A 13871-nucleotide genomic window follows, 5' to 3' on the forward strand; every position below is an offset into this window, starting at 1 on the left:
TTTTTTAAAAAAATTCATTTTGGAATAAAGTTCTCATATAACTTAAAGGAAAAAAAAAAAAAAAAGAATCTGTGCTATTGACTTAAAGCCACTGAGTACATAGTTTCTTTTCCATTCCTTTGAAATTGAAACAAATTAGTGACTTGGTTATTTGGTGCCCTTATCTCATTTTCATTGGAAATACAGTGGAAATTCAGTTCTCAAACTTAATTCATTCTGGAAGGCTGTTTGAGAAGTGATTTTTTCGAGAGCCAAATCATTTTTTTCCGATTAGAAATAATGTAAACTGAATTAATCCATTTCCATCCCCAAATGATTCCCTGTTTTAACCTTTCTCAATTGCCTGTGATCATTGTTTCCTGAGCACTTTCACACTCTTAGCAACATCAGTACTCTTGATGGCCTCTTTATGTTTTAAAATTATGCTAATCATCATTTTCACCATGCCATACTAACTAGCCAGACCAGACATACCAACATCTCTACCATACTTTGCAATTATTTCTTATTTAAGCTCTATCATTGTTCTCACAATTTTTCTTTTCACTTTGCTGCTATCACTAACCTTCATAGGACACATGGTCCTATGTTTAGGACACATGGTCCTAAACTGTACATATTTAATAATAATAAGCAGCAACAAAAGCAAAAGAACCATGAAAATATTCAGAGCACAATTTCCTGAGATGTTAACAGCACAAGATTTAATGGTATACTGACTCATACTTGCGCATTCTCTCCTTTGTTGCCTGAGTCATACAGGTATCAGTTTGAAAGGGTTGTTGGGTCAAGTACCCAAGTTTTGTTCAACAAATGAGACATTTTCTTGTGAACAACTTGGTCAAAAAATGAATTATTCCAGATAGGAGATGGGAGATGATCAAGAAATGAGGTTTGACTATATCTAAGTACATTTTTAAAATGAGCACACAGAGATTATTTTGGCAATGTTATGATTATTTATCTATTGCACTATATCATTAAACAAAAATCAGTATTTATTTTACACTTATTATTCAGTGCTCTTCCTTTTTTTGGATTTTTTTGGGTTACATTTCCTAAACTAGATTGAATATCGCAAATAAGTCATCTGTTTTAATTTTTTAAAAAATACCTTTATTGTTGAAAGTATTAGAGATGTCCCCTTTTCCTCCCCATTGATGCCCTCCACCTGGAATCTGCCACCACAGGCCTTCTCCACACTATTATCTGTGTTCATGGGTTATGCATATGTGCATATAAGTTCTTGATTAATCTCTCCCTCCCACTCCCACACCTTTGCCTTCTTCTGAAATTCATCAGTCTGTTCCATGGTTCTATGTCTCTGTATCGATTTTATAAATCATTTTATTTTGTTCATTAGATTCCACATTTGAGTGAGATCATGTGATAGTTATCTTTCTCTGACTGGCTTATTTCACTTAGCGTAATCCTCTCCAGGTCCATCCATGCTGTCCCAAAGGGTAAGAGGTCCTTCTTTTTTACAGCTGCATAGTATTCCATGGTGTATATGTCCCACAGTTTTTTTATCCACTCACCTACTGATGGGCACTTGGGCTGTTTCCAGATCTTAGCTATTGTAAATTGCTCTGCTATGAACATAGGGGTGCATAAATTCTTTCTGATTGTTCTTTTCAGATTCTTAGAATATATTCCTAGAAGTGGGATCACTGAGTCAAATGGCAGTTCCATTTTTAATTTTTTGAGGAACCTCCATACTGTTTTCCAAGGTGGATGCACCAGTCTGCATTCCCACCAGCAGTGTACTAGGGTTCTCTTTTCTCCACATCCTCACCAGCACTTGTCATTTGATGATTTGTTGGTGGTAGCCATTCTGACAGGTGTGAGATGATATCTCATTATAGTTTTAATTTTCATCTGTCTGATAATTAGTGGCTTTGAGAATTTTTTCATATGTCTCTTGACCATCTGTATATCCACTTTGGAGAAGTGTCTATGTCCTTTGCCCATTTTTTAAATGGATTCTTTGGCTTCTTTTTTGTTAAGTTTTATAAGTTCCTTATATATTTTGGAAATTAACCCTTTATCAGATGTACCATTATCAAATATGTTCTCCCATACAGTAGGCTCCCTTTTCATTTTGTTGATGGTTTCTTTTGCTGTGCAGAAGCTTTTTATTTTGATGCAGTCCCACTTGTTTATTTTCTCCTTTGTTTCCCTTGCCCTAGGTGATTTACCGGCAAACACATTGCTAGGAGAGATGTCTAAGATTTTGCTCCCTATATTTTTCTTTTTCTAGGACTTTTATGGTTTCATGACTTATATTTAAGTATTTTACCCATTTTGAGTTTATTCTTGTGTATGGTGTGAGTTGGTGATCTAGCTTCATTCTTTTGCATGTATCTGTCCAGTTTTCCAACACCATTTATTGCAGAGACTGTCTTTACTCCATTGTATGTTCTTGCCTCCTTTGTCAAATATTAATTGAGCTTAAAGGCTTGGGTCGATTTCTGTTCTGTCCCTTTGAACTATATGTCTGTTCTTGAGCCAGTACCAGGATGTTTTTATTATAGTGGCTTTGCAGTATAACTTGATATTTGATATTGTGATCCCTCCAACTTTCTTCTTCTTTCTTAAGACTGCTGTGGCTATTTGGTGTCTTTTTGGTTCCATATAAATTTTTGGAATATTTGTCCTAGCTCTGTGAAATATGCTGCTGATATTTTAATAGGAATTGTGTTGAATCTATACATTGCTTTGGGTGGTATGGGCATTTTAATATTAATTCTTCCAATACATGAACATAGTATAATCTTCCACTTGTTTATATCTTCTTCTATTTTGTTTTGCAACGTCTTGTAGTTGTCCAAGTACAGGCCTTTTACCTCCTTGGTTAAGTTTATTCCTAAGTTTCTTAATTTTTTTTTTTTTTTGCAATGGTAAATGGGATTGTTGTTTTTCTAGTTTCCCTTTCTGAGAGCTTATTATTGGTTTATAAATACCTCGTGATTTCTGGGTGTTAATTTTGTATCCTGCTACATTGCTGAATTCATTTATTAAATCTAGTAGGTTTTGGGTGGAGTCTTTATAACTTTTTATGTACACCATCATGTCATTTGCAAAAAATGACAGTTTTACTGCATCCTTTCCAATTTGGATGCCTTTAATTTTTTCTTCTTGTCTGATCTCTGTGGCTAGGACTTCCTGTACTATGTTGAATAAGAGTGGTGATAGTAGACACCCCTGTCTTGTTTCTGTTCTTAGGGGAAGTGCTTTTAGTTTTGGCCCATTGAGTATGATGTTGTCTGTAGGTTTGTCACACATAGCCTTTATTATGTTGAGGTACGATCCCTCTATTCCTGCTTTGCTGAGAGTTTTTAGCAAATATGGGTGCTGGATTTTGTTGAATGCTTTTTCTGCATCTATTGATATGATCATGTGATTTTTGTGTTTCAATTTGTTTATGTGATGTATCACATTTATTAATTTGTGAATATTGTACAAGTTTTGCATCCCTGGAATAACTTCCACTTGGTCATGGTGTATGATCTTTTTAATATATTGCTGGATCTGATTTGCTAATATTTTGTTGAGGATTTTAGCATCTATATTTGTTAGGGATTTTGGCCTGTAATTCTCTTTCTTTGTAGTGCCTTTATTTGGTTTTGGTATTAGGCTAATGCTGGCCTTGTCAAAAGAGCTTAAAAGTATTCCTTCTTCGATTTTTTGGAATAGTTTGAGGACACCTGTTAGTTCTTCTTTGAATGTTTTGTAAAACTCCCCTTGAATCTGTCTGAACCAAGGCTTTTTTGTGCTTAGAGGGTTTTTTCTTTTTATTATTGCTGCAACCTCTTTAGTAATTATTGGCCTATTCATGTTTTCTGACTCTTCCTGATTGAGTTTTGGAAGGTTGCATTTTTCTAGGACTTTGGCTGTTTTCCCTTTTCTTTCATTTGGGTGTTGTTTCTTTGCCTCCCCATTTTAGTGGACCTGTTGTCCAGGGACACCAGATAAAGGCTGCAGGGAGTGAACTGGGCTTGGGCCTCATAGTCCCAGAGCACTGGGTCAAGTAGCCAGGTCCTGATGGCAGGCCTGTGTGTCTGGGAGCATTGGGTCATCATGGCAGGGCCAGGTAAGCAGGCATGCCAGTAGTGCTGCTTCAAGGAGTCCAGAAGGCAGACAGGCAGGTCTGGCGGGTCATGCTAAGGAGGCAGGCAGTCAGGCAGGCCTTGTCAGTAGGATCAATGAGGCAGTGTGGTTGTCCAGGGGCACTAGTTCAGGTACTCCAGGTTACAGCTTGAGGCCAGTGCAGGTAGTTCTGGGTCTTCACCTGTGGCGCCTTTGCACCCTTTCATGGCCTTGGGGCAGTGGATTGGGGCTGCTCCCCACAGCTTACTCCCAAGGAGGACCCTGAGGATCCTCCAAAATACTGCACTCTCCACTCTCAATCAGAGAGAAGCACTGGGCTGAGCCATGTTGTTGTGGCTGGCAGCTCCTCTGCCACGAGCTCCCAAACACCTGGAGAACTCCCACACTGACTGACAGATGCCTCCCACACTCATACCCACACCCACACACACATTCCCTCACACACACTCACCCACTCACCTTCAGTCAAGTCTTGTCAGCTGCCATCTTCCGCTCCTCTTTAAAAGGTCAGTTATCTGCTTTTAAATGGGAATTCGCCCAATGCACTAAGTCAACAAGAATAAAATTCCATTTCCCACTTTACCACTGCATTTCCATGTATATAAGCAAAACTGACTCAATCATACAATCAAAGAATAAAGGAAGGCATGAAGGTCTGAATATGACAGCAAGCCTCTTAATTGGTTCAGAAAACACTACTTTCTTCTTGATGATGCAAGATGGAGAAATGAATACTTATTTTCTTTAATTTTAAGTTAAATGTAGGACACTATTATTGTGTAGCCTAATACATAGAAGACACTTTATGCAGTGCATTCAATTTTACAAAATCCCATTGTGTCAAAGTAATTATAAAAAATGGGGTGATTAACACAAACACTTCCACAAAGTGGACATATTCCAGGACATATGTCAAGTAATTGACATGGTTTATCATGTGAGGCAGATATTGTTTTGATTCACCCCATTTTACAGAGAAAGGTCCAGGAATAGTCTTATCACAGAACCTACATTCTTAATCTGTCATGTCTGAACTGTAACATGAATGATCTGATTATGTTGCCTACTTTTTAAAAAACCAATAATGTTTCCCTGTAACTATAGGATAAACACATGCTGTATCATATCATTTCCTGACTATTATCCCTCATCTGTCATGCAGAAATCTTTCCAAATAGGTATTCTATTAGGCTATATTTCCCACTACTCTTCTTTCACACTGCCATTTTCCAAAAGCTTATTCATTCCTCCACATTCAATGAAAATGTTAACACCTGGATTATCATTTTTCATACTCCTTAGAGTACTTCCACTATCCTAGGGGATATTTTTACTTACAGGAAGCACTCATACAATATCCTGACCCCTACAAATTTCCAATCAGACACCAATTATCATTAATGTTAGCTTTTGAACATATAGATCCATATCCTTCTAAAAAAACTTATATAGTGGAAAAAGCAGTAGTTTCAAGCCAGACAGTCCTTATTTTACCTAATAACTGGATTATCTTGGGCAAGTCATTATTAATTTTTAAGCTTTACTTCCTGAATTAATGCAATAGAAATAATAATACCTATTTTGAATAGTTTTTGTGAAGATTAGAGAAGTTTTACATAAAGTGTCTGGCAATAATAGGTGTCCAATAGATAGTAACTATTATTAATATCATTATTAGAGTACTGTAGCTCATAAAACTAGGCACCTCATCTTCATCCTTGCTTTCCTCCAATTTACCTGCCACACTGCTCCCAGAGTGATCTACCTAAAATGGAAATCTGTTCACGTCATTCCTTTGCAACAAACTCTTTAATGAACCCCTGTCATTTTTATGCCAACATACTCATAAGCACTCCTTTTTCAACCAGGCCACTTCCCTGAACTTTACTCTGTGGTCCAGTCACATTGAACTTTTAGTTTCTTTAATGTGTTATCACCACCTCCTCCCTCATTCCCCTGGCCTTCATATATTCCCCCCTCCCCCTCCGCCTCCCCCTCTCCCTCCCCCGCTCCCTCCGTCTCCGCCTCCTGCTCTCCCTTTTCTTCCCTCCTTCTCTCCCTCCCCCCAAAATTTTCTTCCTATCTTTTACTCTAATTCTACACTTCTTTTAAGTCTCAGTTTAAAAGTTTAAAAGTGAATTCCTCTGGAATTCATTGTGGCTATATAAACTCACTTTATGGTCCTTGCTAGATGCTCCCACACCACTCTGTGCTTCCTTGATCATAGCACTTATTCTACTTTATTGTCATGATTAATTGTTTTCCCCACTAGAATATAAGTTATGTGAGGGCAGAGACCTCATCTATTTTTGCTCATCACTTTAATCTTAGTTTTGTGATGCATGATGTCAATTCACGAATACCTGCCTTTGTACATGCTATTTCCTCTGCGTGGAATACCCTCCTATACCTCACTCTGTTCCTCATCTATTTGATAGTTACCTACACTTTTTTCAAGATTCAAGATACAAGATAAGCATCACCTCCTTTCTACAACTTTCCTTGATGCCTCCACATAATTTTGGATGCTCTTTGCACTGTAATTCCATCACATTTTGCCCCTCCCTCTGCTTAAGGACTTTTATATTATTGTGCAGCTATCTCTGCAAATATCTTCTTTAACCACTGGACTGTAGGGTCATTAAGAGCATGATCTCTGTCTTATTTATCACTGTAGCTCAGCACTTATTCCCAAAGCCATAAACATAATAAGCAGTCATAAATGGGTTGAATGAATGATTCAAGTCAATGGGATAAAATCTAGTTAAATTCAATAAGTACTTGTCCATCCTACTCAAATAATTGGTGGAACTCTTTTACTGTTATATATTATGCAACATTTTATACAATAGGTATAAAGAAAACTGCAATGAACATATTTACCCACATCATCACCAATAAATAAAATGTCATTAATAGAAATGCATATATATTCATGTCTGAAAAAAATGGAAAATTCATAAACATGTGCATCACTTTGAGCTGGGCTCTGTTCATCTTCTCTGTATCATTCCAATTTTAGTATGTGTGCTGCTGAAGTAAGCAGTAGGTAATGAGCTTTGGCCTGCATTTTTATGGCTGTCTTGAGGTCTCAAGATGAGACAAGACAAGGCTTCATTCTCAACTGCCCTAGTTACACAGCCATGCAATCCTTGGTAAGGTTTTTCTAAGAAGCTGTCCTGTAGTTTTCCCATGGAATCCAGATAAGAGTTCTGATGATCAAAGATAATAATAAGAATGTGGTAAAACAACAAATACTTTCTGAAAAATTCTAAGTGTTCTTTAGACGGTATCCAATTTGCGGTTTTATATGTCTGCAAGAACGCAGCAGCAACATTGTTACCTGAATGAGAAAACAGGTAATTTGTACCTTATAAAAGGTCAATAGAGGAATAAATTGTGGGGTCATAAATAGAGCCAAGCATTTGTTTTCAGTCCTGAACTTAGGTTTCCTCCAGACCCATTGTCTCTGGTCCAAGGTGAAGCATATACTATGTAAGGGAACCAGTGGTTTCATCATGCTTCTAAACTTCTGCACCTCCTCTGTTCTGTACCTTAGAATAAGCACAAGGGCATTCTGCATAGAATCTTATCTTCCCAAACTCCACTTTCTTGTCCAATTCAGACTAAAATGAAGGGCCCAATGGTCATCTTCCCATTCATCAAAGTCTGTTTTCAGACGACTAATCATTTGTTCAGCTTCATCATCTGCCTTCATCAATCACCATCCTCAGTTTCCTTCATAGTTCAACATCCACATCCCTCCTTTCCTTTCTTCTTTCTTTTCTACCCCTCCTCCAAAATGCAAATTTATCCTTTAACCTCTTTTTCTTTTATTATTCAGTTTTTCCAATATCTCATTCTCCTTATCCATTCTCTAGTCTTTCTCGTATACTATTCTCATTCTCTGTGTTCATTTTTTCTGTCCATCAATCTCTCTTACCTCTAGGTTCTCTTCCTTTTTCCTACTGCCTTTTGCCATCCATATCTCATCATCATTCCATCCTTCTAACCACCTCTTCCATACATCCTCTCTTCTGTTTATATCTGCTCCATTCCATTCTTTCCACAATTGGGTACACTCCCATCTCCTCTTCAAACTCTTCTCTTTTATGTACTTTATTACAAGTATACCCCTCTTCTAGCTATTCCTCCACTTATGCTCTCTTCTCTCCAGATTCGTCTTCATACATTATAACCATTCATACTTCTATTCAGTCTTGTCTTCCCCATAATCTTTTCAAAATTTATATCTAATCTCATACTCTTTCAGGCAGTGTGAGGAGAGGTGTCCTTCTTCCTTTACAAATAAAACTTTCCCTATAGTTTTGATATCATTTCCTTGTGGTTTTCTCTGGAAAGCTGATATCTGAAAAAAACATGTTTCTACTGTTTCTTCAGTCTTTGTCTTTCTACTAGCCCTTTCCTGCTATCTCACAAATATGTGCCAGTCTCTCCATTAAAAAAAAAAATAGCAACTATTTCTTTTACTCCTGAGTTTATCTATTATATACCCATTCTTTTCATTTTCAAACAAGTTCTCAGCAAGCATTTTCTTTCTTTTTTAAACTATTTATTTATTTAATATTGAATTTATTGAGGTGACATTGGTTCTCCAGGTTTATGGTTATACAGGTTTCAAGTGTACAACTCAATAAAACATCATCTGCACACTGCATCATGTGCCTATCATCCCAAGCAAAGTCTCTTTCTGTTCCCATTCCCCCCCCCCTTTACCCACTTCCACCTACCCCACTACCCCCTTTCTCTCTGGCTATCACCAGACTGTTGTCTGTGTTTATGTATTTGTGTGTATATATATATATATGTATATATATATATATATGTTTTTGGATGAAAGAAGGTGAAGGGGTTAACCAGAAAACACTTTCTATGCTTACTATCTCCACTACCTCTATGCCAAACTCCTAAAAACTTCTCATTGCACTAAGCACTCCATTGAAACAGTGTATGTGAAGAACACCAGTGTCTTCCATGTCACCAAGCCAAATACATATTTTCAATTCTCTGTGTTAACTGAGCTTTCTGTAATAGCCAACAATGTTGTAAAAATGGATAAATAATAGTAAAGAGCATGAATGTGCAACCAAACTGCCAGAGTATGAATGCTAACTCAAATATTTACTACCTAGGTGATCTTGTAAAATTTTATTACCTACCTTGCCTCAGTTTTCTCATCTGTAAAGTGGGGATAATAACAACTATCTCATAGAGTTGTTATAAAGATTATAAAAGTAGAATTATTAGAAGAGTGCCTGGCACATTGCAAGTACTATATTGATGTTAAGTATTGTATTTATTCTTCTGTTATCAGTGTAATTATTATTGATCACTCTCATCTTTTTAAAAACTTTAATCTTTTCATATATCAATCAAAATGGGTTACAATAATATGCAGTAATGCCTGGCTGGTGTAGCTCAGCAGTTGAGCATCAACCTATGATCCAGGAGATCTTGAGTTCGATTTCCGGTCGAGGTACATGCCCAGGTTGTGAGCTCGATCCCCAGTAGGGGGCGTGCAGGAGGCAGCCAATCAATGACTCATCATTGATGTTTCCATCTCTCTCTCTCCCTCTCCTTTCCTCTCTCTGAAATCAATAAAGACATATTTTAAAAATTATGCAGTAACAAACAATCCTAAAATCTCAGTGTCCTAAAGCAACAAAGGTTTATTTTTCACTCACACTATTTGTCTACCTGAAGTTGTGGGGAAGGGTACTCTATTCTATGCCATCTTCCATGAGGAACACAGAATGATAGAGCCAAGACCACCTGGCATAATGCTACTCACTAGAAACTCATGTACTGGCTCTTAAAATTTTTCCATCCTCCCTCAGAAATAACACATGTTATTTTCACTCATATTTAGTTAGCCAAAGCAAGTCATTTTTCCTTGCCTAATTTCAAGGTTCTATGGAAACACAGTATTACCATGTACCAAGGAGGTGAACTGGAAATATTGGAAGTAGCAGTATTCACTACCACACTTTGAAGACACTGCACGCCGGTGGTCCTATGAACACCTTCCTTACTTTTCCTGTTTGGTCTCCTTTATAGGTTTCTCTTTCTCCTTTCTGCCTTAATGATAGTGATGCTACATGAATGGATTCTCAGCATGATTTTCTTATCACTCTAAATACTTTCCTGAAGTGATTGCATCCATCCATATGGTTGTACCAACATGAAACTTTACATCTCTAGCTTATATCTCTCTATTGATCTTAAGACTTGTATATCCAACTGCTATTAGACTTCTATCCCTGGGTAATCTTAAATCTTCTCAAGCTGATCTTGTATAAAATTAATCTCGCAGGTTTATCCTATCTAAATATCTCTTAACTCTCATATAATCTACTTCAGTTTGAAACAACATAATTCAGCCATGTTACTTGGGTATCTACTACCTTGACTCCTCCTCATTGTCACTGTGACATTGGCTGTTTTTACTGTCTATTCCCTTAGTATATCTCCCTTTCTCCATCTTAATCCACTGCTCTGAATTAGAACTTCACCACTCCTCACCTATATTATTTAAGGTGTATCCTAACCAGTTTCCCTAATTTCAGTCTTGTTTCCTTCAAGTGCATTCTTTACACAGTCAGTAGAGTGCCATATATAAAATAAAACTGATCACCTCATTCTCTTGTTTATAATATACCATTCCATTTTCTGCAACTGCTCACTTGGTTTTCTCTGCCTAGAATATCCTTGTTCTCTTCCCTCCACTTTCTACCTATGATTTTCTAGACTATATTCTATTTGTCAGAACAAAATAGACAAACAAAATAGGTCCAGAGACATGGAAACATGAACAGACTGATAAATCTCAGAGAGATTAACCAAAGAACTTATATGCTCATAAGCATAGCCCATGGACACAGGAAATAGTGCAGTGAAGGCCTGTGGTGGGGAGGAGCTGGGTGGACAGGAACAATGTGGGAAAGTGGGGGACTTCTGTAATACTGTCAACAATAAATATAAAAAGAAGCAAACAACAAAAACATAATAACAATACAAATTGAATGCTAATACTAATAATCATCCAGGGACTCTTTGCTCAACCTGACCTAAAAGAATAAGTTAGATGGGCCTTTTAACCCTCTCATAATTACCCATATCTTTACCATGTCACTTAAAATTTTTATGAATATCTATTTGTCTTCCTTTCTTATTATACTGTGATTATCTTAAGGATGGAGAACATGTCTTATAAATGTTTGCATACCCAGAACTTAGTCCAGGGCCATGTACATATTTGGAAGTCAAAACATGTTTGATGAATGAATAAATACTACTCATCTTTCCTCTATCACAATTGCTTTCCCCACAGTGTCCTTTCCTACTTCTATGTCTTTTCTTTCTGCTTATCCACTGCAATCTTTTCTCTAATTTCTCCTTTCAGGACATAATAAGATCTACCATCTTTATTTTACTTTATCTCCTCAATCTTTTTACATTTTCTCTTCTCTCATATTCTCTCTTTACCCTCTTTTTCCTAATAATATGTCTTTGTCAGCTTCTCTCTCTCATACACATATAACATACATATTTAATATAAGGGAAGAGATCAATAAAATATATGTTAATTTTAGTGATATCATCTCCAGATTATTTTCCCTTCACCTCTCTTTGCTCTTCTTCCCACTTCTATCCATTTTTTTTCTCCATCATTTTCTCCTCTACTCTATTCTCATTTGTCCTCTAGTTGCTCAGCTCTTCCTCTATAAATTCAATTTTTTTCTTAAGTATCCATTTGCTATGCATTATTCCTTGGCCATCTTCTTGTCTCCCAATTCCTTTTAGGAAAAACATCAATAAATAGCAAGTTTAAAGTAATGAAGAACTAGCATATAGGCAAGCACACTTCAGGTATTCACCACATATTTACCAGGCATGCATTATTTGAGTTTCATTTCACATATTAAAAATAACAAATATAGCCCAGCCGGGTGTGGCTCAGCAGTTGAACATCGACCTGGGATCCAGGAGATCGGGGTTCGATTCCCAGTCAGGGCACATGCCCGGGTTGAGGGCTCTATCAATGACTCTCTCATCATTGATGCATCTATCTCTCTCTCTCCCTCTCCTTTCCTTTCTCTGAAATGAATAAAGATATATTTTTAAAAATTAATTAATTAAAAAAAAATAATAATAATAATAAAAATAACAAATATACAAATTTTAAATGCCCACAGAACCTGCACTGAAGGATCACATTTTTTCAATTAAATAAATGCTAACTCAGTTACTTAAAATTGGCACTAATTGCCCGGTTGGGAGTAGCTCAGCAGTTGAGCATTGACCTAGGATCCAAGAGATCAGGGTTGGATTCCTGGTCGGGCACATGCCTGGGTTGCAGGCTAGCCAATCAATGACTCTCTCATCACTGATGTTTCTATCTCTCTTTCTCCCTCTCCTTTCCTCTCTCTGAGATCAGTAAAGGTATATTTAAAAAAAAAAAAATTGGTACTAATTAATGTGAGAAGGAGCTTCAGGAAGTGACAGATGACAACAGAAAACATAGCAAAAGCATCAACCAAGAACCAAGTAAGTTTTTAGTGTTGGGGCATAGAATCTAATTGAATTAGAAATCCTTTTAAAGTCATTCTTTTTGAAAGCAAATTTCAATACCTAACAGGTCTAATAAAAATAATGAGTCATGAAAACCATAAAATTGTGATGGTTTTTATGCTTTGGGGGTAAAAAAGTATGATATATATTTCTTAAGCAGTTAAAAGATATAATATAGAGTTAGGCAAAAGTAGGTTTACTGTTGTGAGTATGCAAAACAGAGCTTATTCTTGTATTATTTATTAATTATTGTATTATTTTTCATACAAACAACTGTAAACCTAATTTTGCCTAATCTTGTATGTCATACTTTTCTAATATATATATATATAGCATTGTATGTTTCAGAAAATATCTGTCATCTCATTTGGTTCTCATAACTCTGCATCATACTAGTTTGTTGCTACAGTTAAACCTAGCTTATTATGGCTCTCACAGTGTTCATGCCTGTTTGTATGGCTGTGAATCTGTATAATTAAGTGTCCTTGACTCTGTATATGCCTGTGTATTAGTCCACATGTGTCTTGGAGTATGCATACGTTTATACATAATGAATATATATCTCTGTGTTTATGAGAATGTTCATAGCACCAACTCTCAATTTATATGTGTATCTATAATACATATGTCTGTGAGTGTGTATACCTGCAAATATGTAAGGAGTACACACCTATAATGTGCATTTATAATCTGTAAACTTGAAAGGATTTTCAATAGATAGCCTAAGATGCCGCTTTCAACCCCAGTCCTATCCCCAAGTATACTTTAGATAGGGATACCACTTTCTGACCTCATTGTGTAGAGGAGGGTTCCATTGTCTACCAGTCTGAGCAACTTGTTAGGCGTGGTCATGTTATGGGCCACCGATTTCTTGCCATTGTGAAAGAAGGTGTCAGGGGTCCAGATCTTACTAGCCAGAAGATTGTTTAGTGGAAGGATCTTCATGGGTCCATCAAATTTTAGTCTTTCATCATGCCATGTCTGTCGAAAAAATACATCAATGGTATACTCCTAGAGACAAAAAAGAGAAAAAACAATGTTTGAATAGAGTTCTAGCAAGGACCCAGAATGTCCTTAGTAAATATTAATTACCTTGCAATATTTCCTCTGATGCAAAGATGCAGCAGCCTATTAACACTAGTTATGGGTGAGTACAACTTATGATTATG

At 36.6% G+C, this 13871-nt stretch overlaps 1 protein-coding gene and 1 non-coding gene across 4 annotated transcripts in view; both read right to left on the reverse strand.

Annotated features, from left to right (window-relative positions):
• GABRA3 (gamma-aminobutyric acid type A receptor subunit alpha3) overlaps nt 1–13871 on the reverse strand; it is a 369596-nt gene that overhangs the window by 102138 nt on the left and 253587 nt on the right. For all 3 annotated transcript variants that reach the window (XM_016214085.2, XM_016214084.2, XM_016214086.2), the window contains exon 5: nt 13493–13713. In XM_016214085.2, the coding sequence (XP_016069571.1) occupies nt 13493–13713 (221 nt within the window). The remainder of the gene's footprint in view (nt 1–13492; nt 13714–13871) is intronic.
• LOC148090524 (U6 spliceosomal RNA) lies at nt 7053–7156 on the reverse strand. The gene has a single exon (XR_015713745.1). It is a non-coding gene; the product is annotated as a U6 spliceosomal RNA (small nuclear RNA).

This window comes from Miniopterus natalensis, chromosome X (assembly GCF_054644295.1).
Source record: "Miniopterus natalensis isolate mMinNat1 chromosome X, mMinNat1.hap1, whole genome shotgun sequence".
Classification (NCBI taxonomy): Eukaryota; Metazoa; Chordata; class Mammalia; order Chiroptera; family Miniopteridae; genus Miniopterus; species Miniopterus natalensis.